The 18,113-nt window shown below is 40.6% G+C and overlaps 1 protein-coding gene across 5 annotated transcripts in view; it reads right to left on the reverse strand.

Moving 5' to 3' along the window:
- Nucleotides 1-15,733, reverse strand: part of ZNF638 (zinc finger protein 638) — a 124,875-nt gene extending 109,142 nt beyond the window's left edge. For 2 of the 5 annotated variants that reach the window (XM_081264310.1, XM_081264304.1), the window contains exon 1: nt 15,518-15,733. In XM_081264310.1, coding sequence (XP_081120436.1) covers nt 15,518-15,633 — 116 coding nt within the window. In that variant the 5' untranslated portion in view covers nt 15,634-15,733. The remainder of the gene's footprint in view (nt 1-15,517) is intronic. The other 3 variants (XM_081264311.1, XM_081264306.1, XM_081264313.1) reach the window with 2 other exon arrangements.
- Between the last annotated feature and the right edge of the window lie 2,380 nt (nt 15,734-18,113).

Genomic DNA, 18,113 nt, shown 5'->3' on the forward strand with positions numbered 1-18,113 from the left:
TAGTTCCTAGGGTGCCAGAGCTAACTGACTTCTTTGAAAATGCTTAAGGCATCTCTGTCTCATCCATTACTTCAATAATTAATTGAGGCAATTAATTGTCACTTGAAGTAGTTAACTAACTATCACAAAGTCCCAGTCAGCTGAGATAAAGTTTACTATTTGAGCTAGGGATGTGGCTTGGTGGTAGAGCACTTGCCTAGCATGTGTGAAGCACTGGGTTCAATTCTCAGCACCACATAAAAATGAATGAATAAAATAAAGGTATTATGTCCATCTAAGACTAAAAATAATTTTTTAAATGTCCACAGTTTACCACTTAATATACTTTATTTACCACATAATATATACTTTATCCTAGAGTCCAAAGCAGTGGGAGAAAGCAAGAAGATGCTGAAGAAGTTCGGGAACTCATATAGGTTTCTACATGCAATTCCGACATAGGTACCAGTCAAGCTATATAGGACGGTGATTCTCAAACTTCAGCACATATCAGAATCACCTGAAGGTTTGTTAAAACACAGGTTGTCATCCACCCTACTCCCCAACAGAGTTGCTCATCTGGTAGGTCTAGAATATAGAACATGATCATGCATTTCCAGCAAGTTCTCAGGAGATGGATGCTGGCCCAGGGACCAAACTTTTGGGAACCACTGAAGAAAGTATTCAGAAACATAACTCCCACTCCCCCATCTGATCCCAAAGAAAGACCAAATGGGAGCAAAGAGAAATGCAAATATATTAACAGTGACAATTCAGTATTTACAAACTGAAGATTTAGGAAAATATTTCCCATTGTCCCTCTTTTTTTCTATTTTCTTGGGCTAGTTTGAGAACTTTAGAAAAAAGAATTTCCTCTCTGTTCAAAAGCTTTACTAAAGTCTTTCAAGTCTATAATTCTATGAAAAGGCAACACACAGCAAGCAATTGAGAAGGCAGTGCTCTATCTGCATCCGAGCCAGGGTGAGGGTAGCACTGCCAGGAAGAGGGAGACAAGGCAGCTTCTCACAGGCCGCAGACATCTGTTTCAAAACCAAGAATTTCAATGATATAACAACAGAAACTCAGGCATTATTACAAAATACAATATGGAATCTCACACCTCACCTGAACTCTCCATGTCTAAAGAAAATACATATGTTAATGGAGTTTGGGTGGAACCTCTCAGATCCCACCAAAGTTATAGGTATTATTTTTAAATATTTTGCCCTGAAGCTTTACCAGGAATTCTCATTTAAGATTCAGCAGGGGGTAAGAGAAGGGTGAAGAAACTCACATTGTATCATAGATTGTTTAACATGTATTTACAATGTTAAAATAAATGAGCAGGAATTTTCCATGTTCAGTTCCTAAAACTACCACTGTGAAACAAACCATCACAAAAGTACACTTGGTGCCTATGTAAGGAAAAAAATGATAGCAATGAAAAATGAATTAAAATAATGTCATACCCATATTTTCATAGGCAGCATGTCCAATGACATAGCTGAGATTTTTACCTCCCACTGTTAATAATGGTCACATACAAATTTTGGTAGCATAAATAATTGAAATCACCAAGATAATAAAAAAATTCAAATGCCAGAAAAAGAATCAAACATTATTGTTAACAAACTATGATTTAGGAATGTAACATGACCCAAGCTTTTATTATTTAAGACTATAAACCTGCAACTGAAAAAAAAATACAAATTAAAAAACAGGAACATTTAATTATGAGGTTTTTCATATAGCTCAAAACACCTTTGATTTAAAACCAAAAACATGGAACCATTTCCCTGATAGTCAGTTTTGCATCACTATGACCAAGAACAACTTCAGGAGGAAAAGTCCATTCTGGCTAATGGTTCCAGAGGTTTAGTCCATGGCCAACAGGTCCATTGTGAACGGGTCCAAAAGGCCCAAAATGAAATAGCACATCAAGGCAGATGGACACAGTGGAGGAGACTGCTCCAATCATGGCAGCCAGGAAGCAGTGACCCCCAGTGACCCACCTCCTCCAGCCGTGCCTCACCTGTCTATAGTTACCACCCAGATAAACCATTGAGTAATATGGAGTTCTGCTCTGTATTTGTGAATAGTAGTCTTTTTTTAAAAAATTAATATCATAAAAGAACTCTTAAATACAGGCTCTTTTTCAAACAAAGATGAATTTTATGAGTATAGTTCGGAGATTTGCTAAGATACTCTGTGCATTCTACCTACACAGAAACTGTAGTGAGCCGTTTCTGCGGACTGCGGTCGCCATTACAAGATGGCGCTGGCTCGACTGTGGTTTGTGACAAACAACTCCTTAATTGGGAGAGTTGGTGCGTGGTTTTCTAACACCCTATGAGAAAGCTCCACGTGGCAGCTTCGCATTGGGGCTTGAGATGCTTTATTAAGGCTGGTAGGAGCATTCGGGTAGAGGAAGATGAAGAAGAGGAAGATGAAGAAGAGAGTAGAGTGGAAGAGATCTCGAGAACCAGAATAAACGACTGGAAGAAGATTCCCGGTGTTGCGTCTTCCTTGCGGGCAAGGGGGTCGCGACAAATGGTGCCGAGACCCGGGAAAATCAGAACTTTCAGTCGTCAGGAGTGGTGCACCAATCGTCCCGTGAGTGGACCCCTCGTCCCGTGAGTGGACCCCTCGTCCGTGAGTGGACCCCTCGTCCCTGAGTGGACCCCTCGTCCCGTGAGTGGACCCCTCGTCCTGTGAGTGGACCCCTCGTCCCGTGAGTGGACCCCTCGTCCCTGAGTGGACCCCTCGTCCCTGAGTGGACCCCTCGTCCCCGAGAGCGGGACCCCGTAGGCCTCATATTTTATTGCAGCTGCTATGTGTACTTTCACTTTTGTTTTCTGTGTTCTTTTTTTGTCGTCTGTGACTTTCGTTTTCTGTGTTCCTTCTGTTGCTGTGCCATGGGTGCCGCAGCAGCAGATTAATTATGACCCTGGGATCTATGCCCAGGGACGCCCACTGCAGCCGGGAAAAGGGAACAGGAGCCCGCCCCGGCCCGGAAGCCGGAGTGTGCGGGGATGGTCCAGAAACAGAGCAGGCTGCTGCCGCAGTAAGAGCTTGGCCAGGCGGGGAAAAATGCAAACAAAATCAGGCAAGGTGCGGTCGGCTAGGAAATCTTGGGGAACTTTTGCCCTGAGGGTGAGCGGCGGACTCCGTGTTGCTTGCATCACCATGGTAACCATGGGCTGCCTGGCGGAAGAGCGACTTCCTGGTCCCACCTCCCACACTCTTGGGGGCTACCGATTGGTTCTTCCACAGTCACTCAGACAGGACTTCTAGTCCCGCCTTCCAGCCACTAACCTGTACTGCTGCGTTTCGGATTTCTACCGGAGCTACTCAGAAACTGTATTTTTAAAAATGCCTACCTGTAAATGCTAACGGAAGATATCTTTTTCAGACAAAATTTGATTCCACAGGTTTCTATGTTAAACTCATAAGATGATAAATTGAAGACCCTGGCGGAGTCTCTGCGCACTTATGGAGTGGATGCCGCCTTCACACTAACTCAGGTGGAAAGCATTTTTAATCAATCTCAAGTTAATCTCACAGGAGTTTCTTGTTTTGGCTTCGGGAACGCTCATTGTATTAGCCTTAAGACCAAGAATTTGATTAACTGGAAGGACCCATTGCGGTCCAGTCAGGTCTCAGGGAGCATTCTCAGTGCTGTATTGAGCTAAGTAGCCTCAGGGGAACAATCAGGCTCAGGAACCCCCGTAAATAGCTCTGCTTTAAATATAACTACCTTGGCTATTATCTCCGAAGTACTAATCCCAGTGCCTCCTTCTTCTAATAGTCTTTATAATGCCACTCATTTTAAGGCCTCTCCTTATCCCACACCTGAGGCTCTACAATCATTAAGACTGATAGAGAAGGCCCTACAAGAGAATCCCACACCTGAGGCTCTACAATCATTAAGACTGATAGAGAAGGCCCTACAAGAGAATCCCACACCTGAGGCTCTACAATCATTAAGACTGATAGAGAAGGCCCTACAAGATATGCAGGTTACCCAGATAAACTATTCTATACCCCTATCATTTATAATCCTGCCATCAAAATTAACTCCTACTACAGTGTTTTGACAAATAGGTCCCATCTATTGGGTCCATTTACCTGCTTCTAACTCTCGGGTAATAACTCCCTTTTATGAACTGGTGATGAATCTGATCTGGAAGGCCAAATATTTGGGTGATGCACTGTTTGGAAAGACTTTTGACATTCTCATTCAACCTTATACCCAGGATATGATTTTAAATTTCCAACAAGAACATGATCTTTGGTGTCTCTTCCCTTGTAATTTCAAAGGTCAAATTGATAATCACTTTCCCCGATATAAACTTCTAGAAGACCTCAAAAAATGTCCTATTATTTCTCCTAAAATTATTAAAGGGGAATCTATCCCGGGAGCTCAGACTGTTTATACAGACGGAGCAAGAGGGGGGTTTGCTGTTGTTTTTGATGGATCTCAAGTAATTCGACACCCTGTTCCTAGACTGTCTGCCCAAATATCAGAAGTTGAGGCTCTAATTATGGCCCTTAAACTATACAATTCCATCCCACTTGATGTGTATACTGATAGTCTCTATGTTGCTAATTTAGCCTCAGTTATTGAGGCAACCCCTTATATTGGCAGACAATCTACTATCATGGAACAATTACAAACGGATCAACTCCTTAGCTCCATGCTAAATTCCATCTAAATGCACAATCCTTACGCTTCTGTGCGGGGTGCTCACGTGATCAGACTCTACAAATTGTTTTCTTATGCCCAGTGTGTGCTCCATTCATTCATTCCCCTAGTCTAAGTGTTAATCCTAGAGGCTTACACACCAATGATGTCTGGCAAACTGATGTTACCCACTTCTGGCAAACAATAGAGGGAGAATCAGATATTACTATTCAGTTTACTTCCAATGGAAAACAGCAGCCAGATTGGACTTAAGGATATCTCTGGGGGCTGGGTGTTTGCACCCCCGGACAGTACAATCCTGGCCTGCTTTTTCGGCTTAAATTGACCACAGAACAGCCTACTGGAAGTTTAATAGGACCCAATCAGGTGCTCGGAGATCAAAAGGCCCCATCTGGACCCAAACAGCCTATAGCCCCAGCAGTAATATCTTCCCCCAGCGGTCAAACAATAACTGTGGGCTATCAAACCTTTGATTGTGCCCCTGGGCCCATACACCCTGGAACTGGAGATCGTCTTTTTGATTTGATCCAAGGAGCCTTTTTCGCTCTCAATGCCACTAGTCCTAACAGGACCCAAGATTGCTGGCTATGCTTGACCTCCAGGCCGCCCTATTATGAAGGGGTAGTAATACTGTCTAAATTATCCTCTAATACCACTGTAGATCTTAAATGTTATTCTCTACCCAGCTATAAGATTTAACAGCCATGGCCAAGTCAATTACTGCTTTGGAAAAGTCCCTCACCTCCCTCTCAGAAGTTGTGTTACAAAATAGGAGGGGACTAGATTTATTATTCCTAAGGGAAGGAGGACTATGTGTAGCCTTAAAGGAACAGTGTTGTTTTTATGTAGATCATACTGGGGTAATCCGTGAAACTATGGAAAAGGTCACGGAAAGATTGGCTAAAAGACAAAAGGAGTTTGAAGCACAACAAGGATGGTTTGAACAGTGGTTTAAAAATACCCCATGGTTAACTCCTTTGATATCCACTGTAATGGGACCGCTTTTCGGTCTCCTCCTTATAGCTGCTGTAGGCCCCTGCCTAGGTAAGAGAATGACACAATTTATTAAAGACCAAATTAACATTCTGACTTCTAAGCCAATACAGATCCATTATCAACGCCTGCAGACCAAGGATGATCTTGCTGAAGTTTGTCTCCGACCAATTCGAAGATGATTTTTCTACAATGATCCCTGCTTCATGCCTTCCTCCTTTTGCCCCCTTTTTCTTCTTTATTTTTACTCTATGCCTTGTTGAACCGGAACCAATTAAAGACCCAATAATGACTGGCTGAATAGATACCACTGAACGCCTTGGCAACAACAAGCTGATCTTGTAGTACCTAGAGACGGGCAACTTTCACGCTTGCACTGCAACCTAAGACAGGGGAATGGGGCCTCCCCAAAGACGGGTAAGCAGTGTAGGGGCAGTGAACGACCTAAGACAGGGGCTACTTGATTCCCTTTGACGTGCAACAAACAAAAAGGGGGGAACTGCTGGCACGGATTCCCCCCGGCCCCCAGGGCTTGGATCCAGCCCTGATTTTTGTGCATGTCAAAGAGGCCAGCTCACAAGACCTTGAAGGAGCTCACAAGGCCTTGAAAGATTTGTGGTGTCTGTTTTCATATTCAGCCAATAACGGTCATGTGGGAACGTCCTGACCTGTTTGGGTCTGATTAGGTTCCTGGTTGAAGGCTTAGTATGAGTAATGGCATTTCACCTCAAGTCTGGCTTGCACAGATTACCCGTGCCTTTCTTTTAGGGTGTTACCAACTTGTTTGTCGTTATATTTCTATACAGCCACAGTTCAGCCTCAGCTATCCCCCTTCGTCCACCATCGTCACGATACAGGATGCGAGGCAAGGCACTGCACTTGAGTGATCCTTGAAGTGGACCTCAAGGAGAGCATGTCCTATTGCATGCGGGTTAGACGCGTCCACGCCCCGTCCCATGAGAAAAGCGTCGGCTGATATGGTCTCAGATCTGGGGAAGGGCCCTCCTTGGGGCTGAGCCATACTATGCAGCCACTTCTGCACAGTGGGATAGGACCTCTACTCTCGCCTGTATTGTTTTTAGAAAACAAAAGGGGGAACTGTAGTGAGCCGTTTCTGCGGACTGCGGTCGCCATTACAAGATGGCGCTGGCTCGACTGTGGTTTGTGACAAACAACTCCTTAATTGGGAGAGTTGGTGCGTGGTTTTCTAACACCCTATGAGAAAGCTCCACGTGGCAGCTTCGCATTGGGGCTTGAGATGCTTTATTAAGGCTGGTAGGAGCATTCGGGTAGAGGAAGATGAAGAAGAGGAAGATGAAGAAGAGAGTAGAGTGGAAGAGATCTCGAGAACCTGAATAAACGACTGGAAGAAGATTCCCGGTGTTGCGTCTTCCTTGCGGGCAAGGGGGTCGCGACAAGAAACACCTATTATTATAATTGGCATATTCAGAATTAACAGGGTTTTTTTAAAAAACAATGCCTTTATTTTTATGTGGTGCTGAGAATCGAACCTGGGTCCCACCAGTTCGAGGTGAGAGCTCTACCTCTGAGCCACAATCCCAGACCCCAGAATTAACAGTTTTTATGTTAAAATTATTAATCATGCTTACTGCACACAACTCTCCATTTATGAATCTGAACTTCACAATCTTTTATAATCTACAAACTTTACAATCTTTCACACACTTAAAATTACTAATTAAATAACTGAGGACTGGGGATGTGGCTCAAGCGGTAGCGTGCTCGCCTGGCATGCGTGAGGCCCAGGTTCAATCCTCAGCACCGCATACAAACAAAGACGTTGTGTCCGCCGATAACTAAAAAATAAATATTAAAATTCTCTCTCTCTCTTTAAAAAAAAATAACTGAAAAACAGACTAAGTTGAACTAAAAGATGAAATTTTTGCATAGTGTTTTTTTTAACTTAGGGAATTAAAAACATTTGTAGAAATTTGATGCTCTGTTTACTTTTTATATATATACCTTATTTTATTTATTTATTTTTATGTGGTACTGAAGATCGAACCCAGGGCCTCGCATGTGCTAGATGAGCACTCTACCACTGAGCCACAACTCCAGCCCCTCTGTTTCCTTTTTGATACTTTGATTTGTGGCTATCCATTTATATGATGTTACTGAGAAATGAGAGTTCATTTCTATAAAGTGTAAAATCAAAGAGCCTGCCTTGGAATTCACTCTTAAATTCTATAATTCTGAGAATGAAGTTTAAGGACATAATTTTCATTTCTGGAAACCAGGTTCAGCACATATTGAAGTGATCCAGAATATTCCTTACTGTAAAAAATTTCCAAAAACATTTATTGCTGGGCATGGTGGCGCACACCTGTAATCCTTGTCATGTGGCTGCAACAGGAAGATCAACAGTTCAAGGTCAGCCTCAGCAACTTAGTGAGATCCTGTCTGAAAATAAATAAATAAATAAATAAGGGCTATGTATGTGATTCAGTGGTTAAGGGCCCCTAGGTTCAATTTCTGGTAGCAACAAAGAATTAACTAAAAATGAGAAAACTGGATCAAATAAATAATGGTACTCCTTGTGAATGTCCCTATAAAGAAATATCTGCAGTATTTAGAAAGACTATAATGTCAACCAAACAAGCCAAATCTTTGAGCCATTCTTCATAGGTAAACTGAGGCACACATTTTACCTTATATGATGTGTATGATTTAACAGTTCAAATAGTATTTTTGGTCCTAAACTACATATAGGAAACTAATATATTGTTCATACTACTAGTGCTGTAAAGCCTTGAACTACCTGAAGTTCAAGTATCAGTATCAAGTTCATGGTGTTAATGACTACATAGGTTGGGTTTTTTGTTTTTGTTTTTGTACTAGGAATTGAACCCCCAGGGGCACCCCAGCCCTTTTGGTTTTTATTTTGAGACAGGGTATTTCTAAGTTGCTTAGGGCCTCAGTAAATTGCTGAGGCTGGCGTGGAATTCACAATCTTCTTGCCTCAGGCTTCTAGTTACTGGGATTACACCACACTCAGCTACTAGTTCCAATTTTAAACTTTTGGCCTAAAAATTATTCCTTGTAAAATCTGCGTTGAATTAAATTTGTGTCTATTTCCTTTAAACAAGTTGTCACCAGCATGTCCAATGTTAATCTCAACTATTTACTATCCCAGGAGCACTACATATAATTAATAAGCTAATAAATTTTTACATATTTTCATTAAATTTTGACAGACTTTTCAAACAGGCCCTCTGATACTGGTATTCTCATGGGCAAAAAAGTTAAAAAATTTGTCAACCATTAAAATCTTCAGATATCACAAATACTGCTAAGTGTGTGACATTATCTAAATATGTTTGCATGAGCTTAAATTAAAAATGATATAAATAATTTAATTTTGTAGCTTGCCTTTTAAATCCTCGCAATGTCTTCAATATGCTATGAAATGGTATTTCTAATTATATTTATATGTTTATTTATTTGAGAAACAAAATTTCTGCTCCAAAAATGGCTCTGTTACTGGGCTGGTGAGCAATACCTATAATCTCAGCAGCTCAGGAGTCTGAGGTGGGAGGATCACAAGCGCAAGGCCAGCCCAGACAACTTAATGAGACTCTCTCAAAATTAACGGGCTAGAAATATAGCTCAGTGGTAAAGCACCCCTGGGTTCAATCCCCAGTAGTGCCAAAAAAAAAAAAAAAAGGCACTGCTTTAGGAATTGACCATCTATATATATATATATCTGTATTGATGCCCTCAGGCTCATAATTATATATATCTCCCTTATTTAATTACCAATTCAAAAACAACACTTTTATATCTCTTCTGTATACAACATTCCCTCCTTATCTGTGCTTTTGGTTACCAGTGGTTAACTGTGGTCCATAAATATTAAATAAAAAATTCCAGAAATAAACAGTTCATAAGTTTTAAAATTGTACACCATTCTGAATAGCATAAAATAAAAATAAAAAGAACACTTTTCTGCTCTATCCTGCTCAGGACCTGTCCAACATAGTCACATGGCATATACCACCCACCTGTTTGTAACTTAGTATCCATCATGGTTACCAGATCAATTGGTACCACTGCAGTGGTTGTATGTAGGGTTCAGTACTATCTGCAGTTTCAGGACTCCACTGGGGGTCTTAGAACATGTCCCCAACAAAAAAAGGGGAACTACTGTAGTAGGTATCATGCTTACTATGTATGGTTGATTTGTATTTTTTATTTTATTTTATTTTTTAGCAATTCTTGGGATTGATCTCAAGGCCTTGTGCGTGCTGGGTGAGCACTCTACTGCTAAGCTACATTCCCAGCCCCAAGGCTGACTGCTAAATAATGACATCTTTTCTTCTCTCTCCCTCCCTCCCTTCTTCCCTCTCCCCTACCTCCTCTCTTTCTTTTTTGTACCAGCAATTGAACCCAGGGATATTTAACTGCTGAACCACATCCCCAGCCCTTTTTATTTTTGATTTTGAGATAAGGTCTTGCTAAATTGCTTAGGGCCTGACTAAATTGCTTAGGCTGACCTTGAATTTGAAATCCTCCTGCCTCAGCCTCTAGAATCACTGGGATTACAGACATGTGGCATCACATCCAGCAATGGCATCTTTTCTTGACACAAATACTCTTTGTTTACATATTAAAGTATAGGAATTCTCTTCACTTCTACACATTAAAAAATGCTCTTTCTTCCCCTACCTTTTTTTAATGAAAGGACCTTTTTGTTTTTCTATATTTTAAAGAAAAAAGGACCCAAAATATACTCTTTCCTTCTTAAAACTATAGCAGTAAAATAACAGCACAAATATAAAGGATAAGTTTTTACGGACACTTAGCCCACAAGTTGGTGTCATGAGCAAAAGGGAAGCACATCCTCTCCAAAAGGGACAGATGAGCTACTGGGGAATGTAGCTCAGTGGTAAACAGCTTGTGTAGCATGTGACAAGCCCTGGGTTGCATCTCCAGCACCATTAAAAAAAAAAAAAAGGGAGAGGGGGACAGACCTGCCCCCAACTCCAGCTATTGCAGCCATGAACTAAAGCAGTCTCAGCTTTCCCAGAGCTCTCATATCTTTAAACCCTGGAAATGCAGGCAGGCTCTGTGTGTGTGTGTGTGTGTGTGTGTGTGTGTGTGTGTGTGTCTGCTTTATTTTAAAGTATTAACAGTTAATTCAAAACCATGTAAAATACTGAGAGTCAAACAAATGGTCCACAGCCCATTAACTTAAGATGTCTTCCCCTCTCTTCCCACTCAATATCCATCTTGAGATTTAAGGCCAACATCCAACTATATTCTTAGAAAATAAGCAAAGCAAACAGTCGTCTTTTCACACAACCCACCCACTTCCCCAACGGAGGCTTAACAGTCTTCTACCAAGTCTCAGGAATCACTGTCCTACGACAACATACAATAATCTAAAAGTTAATTGAAATCCTTGTGGTCTCTGATTCTATTCTCTTTTACTTTGAGAACTCCTCATCTAATCATAGTTTACAATGCATAATGTTTAAATGCACCCTTTCCCAGGGCCATTCTCCCATTTTCTTGCAACCTAGTGACTTTGTCAGCTCCATAGGAAAGAGGTACTGACCTCTGGGTTACCAATAGAGGGCAAGGATAAAGTATGCAGCAGAAAAGCAGTACAGTGAGTCAGACTATATATGAAACTATGAGACCCTTGGTCCCCATGCAGAAGAATTCATACAGCAGGCCTGACATTGCTAACGTTTGAAAGGCCTGCTTACAAGGTCTGCCCTTGGCTGATGCTTAGGAACTTTGATTTCAGGAAGGCTCCCACAATTTCCTAACTGATAGGAGTGGTTTGTTGCACCTAAATATTGATTGTACAATGTAGTTTATGCTGAACACCTACTTTCCTTCTGGGAATCCAGAATTTCAGTACATGCTAGGCAGAAGGTGCCTACATGACCAGTCCCCAATAAAACCACAGGTTCTGAGTCTCTAGTGAGCTTCTCTGGTAGACAACATTTCACCCTGCAGTCATAACTAACAAGCAATCCTATGGAACACCATTGGGACAAGGAATCTTGGAAGCTTGCACCTCTTTTTCTCCAGATTTCACCCAATTTTGCTTTGTATCCTTTTGCTGCTATAAATCTTAGCTGTGAGTACAAGTATATGCAGAATTCTGAAGTCCTCCTAGTTAATCACTCAACCTAGAGTTGTTCTTGGGGACTTGTGACACCCTCTCCTTCACTGGGCCTGCTCCCCAAATTACATCCTATACTGCAAAGAACTGAAAGCTTCTCCCTGAAGAAATGGAAAAGCCACAGAGAGAGAGAGAGAGAAAAAAAAAAAAAAACTTCCAAAGGCAGAAACAATGAAGAAAGCAAAAGAAAACTCTAAATGCAAAACCCACACTTAATATCCTTTAAAAATAAGAAAACTCATTGCCCTCCTAAAATAAGAATAGGATATTATGAAAAGAAGCAATCAGAGAATATGAAATAGCTCTACAAAATTGGAAGTATAATGATTAAAATAAAATCCTAAATAGAAGGACTAGAAGATATAGTTGAAATTTTTGCCTGGAGAATTTGGAAAAAAATAGAAAGGAAGATATAAAAAATATAAGAAAGATTATAATAAATTTAAAGTTTGAACCAGAAGTTCTGAAGTCCAACTAAGAAAAGGAGAACAGAATTGATGGAAAGGAAGAAATTACCAAAATTTTACCAAATAGGGAAAAAGAGGGGATCTCAGGTTAAAAGGGCCCTATGGAGAAAAAAAAAAGAACCACTGGAAGAGCACACTATCATACAATCTCAGAAAAGATACAGAAAATCTTTCAGGAAGGAAAACCAATCCATATCTAAAGGAACAGGAAACTTAATGATATCAGATTTTTATTTTCCCTCAGTACTGGCCTCAAAATTGCAATCCTCCTGCCTCAGCCTCCCAAACTCAAAGGCTTTTAAATGTTACTATGCAAGAAAATTTCTCTCAAAATAGTAAGCCTGAATATTATACAAGTATAATCTTTACTATATTTCAGAATCTTTTATACATATTTCTTTTTAATAAAAAATGATAGAACATTCATATGTCTTAAGAATTTATTTTTTAATCTTGCAAAATTTCACATGTGTAAGATAAAAAAGAGGGGATTGAACCTTGATAACAAAACCACAGATCTTACATGAATGCTGCAAGGAAAAGATTGAAGTTTCAGAGAAAAAGAAAAAAAGAAAACTTTTAGTAAAAAAGTCACTAATAAATGAGTTCTCAAAAACCTTTCAATTTAATGTCATTAAAAACAATCAAAGCCTCTAATTCCAGCAGCTCAGGAGGCTGAGGCTGGAGGAGCACAGGTTCAAAGTTCCTAAGCAACTTAGAGATACCCTGTCTCATAATAAAAAATAAAAAAGGCTGGAAATGTTGCTCAGTGGTTAGTGACCCTGGATACATAGTACCAAAAAAAAAAAAAAAAAAAAAACCCACAGCATTTAACATTAGCAGTCCTAATAGTCAGTTACTAAAGCATTTTATTATCCCATTCATTTCTTAAAGGAGAAAAAGTCATAATAGTCTCTGATGTTGCTGATATGTCAATGGAAAAAATTTAAATTTTAATATAAACTATAAGTCTTCCCACCCCCTCATCACAAAAATTGCATATTCAACACTACTGACACCATTTCAAATTTGGAACATGGGCATGTAGTATCTGGTCTAAACTAACTGGAAAAACTAATCCTCCAAAATTGATTACTGAAAACACTAGGTATATATTTTTTTCTGTATTTTGCAAAATTTCTTTAATGGAAGATGATGTATTCCCATAAAAGAGCTCAAAACTGGGTTAGGGTTGTGACTCAGTGGTAGACTGTTCGCCTAGCATGTTTGAGGCCCTGGGTTCGATCTTCAGCACCACATAAAAATAAGTAAAATAAAGGTATTGTGTCCAACTACAACTAAAAAATAAATATAAAAAAGAGTTCATGACTATTTAATAAACAAAAATACCAATGTTGCATTCAAATGATTATACCACATCAAAAATTTGCAGAAAAATAATTCTAGAAATCACAACACACATATTTTTTAAAAAGAGCAATCTTCAACATATTCTTCAAATCATTCTATTTTATAAATTGTTACTATATTCCTTACGAGTATAAACTGTCCCTAGAGGCAAGAGGTAAGGAAATACTATACTTTATTATCCCTCTCACTAAAATACACTTAAAATTTAAAGAAAACACTAAGAATCATAACAACTAGGAACAGCAAAACAACACATGAGTTCTTTAAATTTATTCAAAGGAGATTTATAGAAAAGATAAATCAGGGATACTTTCTGATTTTACATGTAAATTAATGGTAGCATTGGCAATTGTAAAAGGTGCATTCAAAGTATTTAAATTTTTCCTAATTAGTGAATCAAAGCAAAATTTGTACTTTCTAGTCCCCTAGTGAAGAACAATTACAGTATTCCACAACCTTCCATATGCTCTCGTTTAAAAAAATATATAATTTAGTCCATAGAAAGTGGACTAAATTGCAGCTTTTTTTTTTTTTTTTTTTTGGCAAAGTCAGCAATCTCTTTCCCTAATCCTTACAAGATAGGAAACAGGCATTCCTGTTCAACTCAAATCAATCCAGAGGGCTGGAAAGGGGCAAAACAAGCTGAGACAAATGCTACCAGCACTTGGTTCAAGTGCCAAGATGACAATACCAAAGCATCCCGTTTTTCCAAAACGTCTTATCAACCTCTGCACTTTCGGCTCCAAACAACTCCCACAAACACCACAAAGATTGGGAGAGGGGTGTATGGAACTAATATCCATTGTATTGAGTAAGAACAATTCACTTATTTACTTCAAGCCTCCATCCAGCCTGATCCATTCAGAGGACTGGAGAAGACTCAGGCCAAGAAGGGCGAAAAGAAAGAGCTGATGCTGCTATCAAATGCCCCTAAGGCGGGAGCGAGAACAGTGTCCCTTATGACTCCAAATCGCTGCAATAAACAACCTGGCCAGCAGGACAGCCTCTCCGGATCTTGGGGTCAGCCCCGAGTCCTCGGCCAAACACGGCTGCCAGATGCAGCACATTTGCCCTCGGCTAAGTAGGATGGGGCTGGGGGATGCAATTTACATCGTTCCAAACTCTGGAACCTGTCTATGTAGAGGTGGGTGAAAGCACACCTAAGCAAAATGAGAAAACAAAACTAATTCTTCAAGATTGATCATTTAGAACATTATGTATGGCTCCTTTTATTTTCCTGTTTTCCGAGAATTTCCTTCAAGAAATCTATTGTTATTTAAAAAAAAAAAAAAAACTCAAAACTTTCTTCCTATGGGGAGGAAGAGTCAATTTTGCATTCAAATTACTATCCTGGCATCAAAAGCTATTTTTGGATGAGACAGAGCAAATTATGCAATTCTACAATGTAATTTTTCTTAAAAGAGCTCAAGCTCATCCGAGCTATTTTACCCACACAGAAGCTAAGCTGCTGCGTGACCCCTCAGCCCGGCCTCTCAGGTACCGTTAAGTGCGAGGGGGGCTTTCACTTAACCCGGGTATTCTCGGGACCTCGCACTGCGCGTCTAGTTCACCGAACCCATCCAGATCCACATCAGAGTTGCTTGGACCAAAGGCCGAGGACAAGTGCCCGCGGCGGCTCGATGACCAGTTGGCACATCTGCACACACCACTTACTAAGCGCGACAGGCATCTTAGGGACTGACAGTCACGGGGTGAATCTGGACCTGGTCCCGGGGACGCCGGTGCGCAGCACCCAGTCGGCCCGCCCCTTCCTGCCCACCCGCGGCCAACTGCCCCTTGGCACGGGCGAGGGCGGGGAGCATAAGGGGAAAAGGAAGCGCTCACCGCTTCAACGGGTCGGAGTCTCGCGGCGCTCCCGCGGTAGCCGAGACCGACCCAGCCGTCGCAGCTCCGGCTGCGGGCCGGGGTGCAGTCCCGGCAGAAACGCGGTCCCGGGGCATCGCCGGCGGCGCGCGCGCAGCACCCGCGCAGCACCCGCGCAGCTCCCCGCGCGCCTCGCACGCCGCCGCATCAGCCCCGGGGCGCTCTGCTTCACGCGGCGGGGCCCGCCCACCGGCGAGGCCAGCCAATGGGCGCAGAGCGCGGGAAGCCGGGGGCGGGGCGGAGGAGGCTGGACCGCCCAAGTGTCTCTGCTGCCCAGCAGCTGCCCAGCGACGCTTCAGGTTCAGCGGTCCTGAGCGCTGTCCAGGTTGGGGGAAGCACATTCTGTAACAGTCTAAGACGTTAGGGACACGCTTCTGATTTTGCAGATTCTTTCCTGTTTTAGACAAGTATTTTCTTTGCTCGCTTCTTACCGGACACCTTCTGCGGGCCAGCCACAGCCTTACTTTCGGATCTCCTAATCCGTAGGATGGGTGTGCAGATACAGCAAACAGGGACTTGCAGGAGCCCACAGAAGGCGCATTCCAATATCAAAAGTCAAGTTTTGATATGGAGGGGGTTGAGATATTTGCCGGGAAGAAAACCCAATTCTGAAATTCCAGTGGCCTTGGTTCACAGTGGAGAACAACCCACACCACGTCGTCGTCGTTGATTTTTTTCTTACAACTAGGCAATGTGTGATATGGTTAAAATTTTCAATCATGTGAAAAAATCTATTCAATGAAATGCGTTTTCATCCTCCGCTGCCTCTGACTATTGCCCCCCACCCAGATTGGAAATCTTTTCTTTTAAGGTACCATTAAATTTCTTACATATTCCTTCAAGACAGTCTCCGTTAAAAATACACACACACATACACACACACACAATACTTCCAATCAGTCCCCCCCCACACACACATACTGTTTTCCACCTTTTATACGAACAATGTATCTCGATGCCTTTCATTCATTATATTGATTGCATAGTATTTCATCAAATTATTTCTACTTGTTTCTCTGCTTTTGCTATTACAAACAATACTGTAGTCAGTAAGTACTGCAATACCGTCAATACTCTTATCTATAGCCACTTGGCATATGAGCCTATGTATGTTTAGAGTAAATATCTGGGTGTTAAATGCTAGACCTTAAGGTGGGGACTTTTAAAATTCTGATGAATGTTGCCAAATTCCTCTCCATACAGTTTGTTTCAGGTTATGTTCCCATGACAATGTCTCAGAGTGCCTGTTTCAACATATTTCTCTACACAGCATGCTATCAAACTTAACTTTTTAATTTCCTTTTCTGTGAATGGTCTGCTCATACTCTTTGTCTGTTTTTCTATTTAGTTGGTCTTTTTGAAAGCTGTTGAATATTTTCGTATATGTAAATTAATCCACCATAAATAGTTTATCTTTTACCCACCTGTCTTTTGGCTATGTTTATGGTATTTTTTGCAATGATTTTTTTTATTTTTCATATAAACACATTTTAATTGATTTTTAAATGTTTCTAATCTTTCTTTAGATTAAAAGATTTAGAAAAATTCTCCTGTAACTGCTCCTAGTATGTTTTATATCTATATGTTATTCAATAATGCATATAATCCACAATAGGACTAATATATGTTATGACAAAGAAATAAATTAGAGTAAAGGATATTAATAAATAGTTCTCCAAAGATGATATACAAAGGCCAATAAGCACATGAAAAGACACTTAACATTAATTGCCATCAAGGAAGTGAAAATCAAAACCACAATGAGATTCCACTTCATAATATCCACTTCAAGATGGATATTGTAAAAAAGGCATATATATTTTTATATGTACTTTGATTATATATAATCCAATACATATTTATATAGAAAAAAGATAATAACAATATATATCACATGTAATATATACAATAAAAAAGATGATAACAAATGTTTTGAGTGTCATGAACCAAATTGCATCCCCTACGATTCATATGTGGAAACTTTAGTGCCCAATATGAATGTATTTGGTGATAGGCCCTTTAGAGCAGTAATAAAGGTTAAATGAGATCATAAGTGTGACCCTATTTGAGGCCCTAATCCAATATGACTGGTGTCCTTGTAGGAGGTGTGTGCACACAGACAGCAGCCCAGCAGCCCAGCGGCCCAGGGTAAAGACATCCATTGGTAAGCCAAGAAGATCTTGGAATAAACCAAACCTGCAACACCTTGATCTTGAACTTATAGTCTCTAGAACTATAAGAAAAGAAATTTCCTAATAGGGCATTATGTAAAATTGTGGATGTGTAACCGACGTGATTCTGCAATCTGCATTTGGGGTAAAATTGGGAATTCATAACCCACTTCAATCTAATGTATGAAATATGATATGTCAAGAGCTTTGTAATGTTGTGAACAACCAATAAAAAAAAAAAAAGAAAAGAAATTTCTGTTGTTTGAGTCTCCAAGTCTAGGGTATTTTGTTTTGGTATCCCTAAAATACTAATACAGAAAGGATGTAGAGAAACTGCTGTTGGAAAAGTAAAATAGTACAGCCACTTTGGAAGACAGTCCAGTAGT

This window comes from Spermophilus citellus (assembly GCF_964194105.1).
Source record: "Spermophilus citellus genome assembly, chromosome: 13".
Taxonomy (NCBI): domain Eukaryota; kingdom Metazoa; phylum Chordata; class Mammalia; order Rodentia; family Sciuridae; genus Spermophilus; species Spermophilus citellus.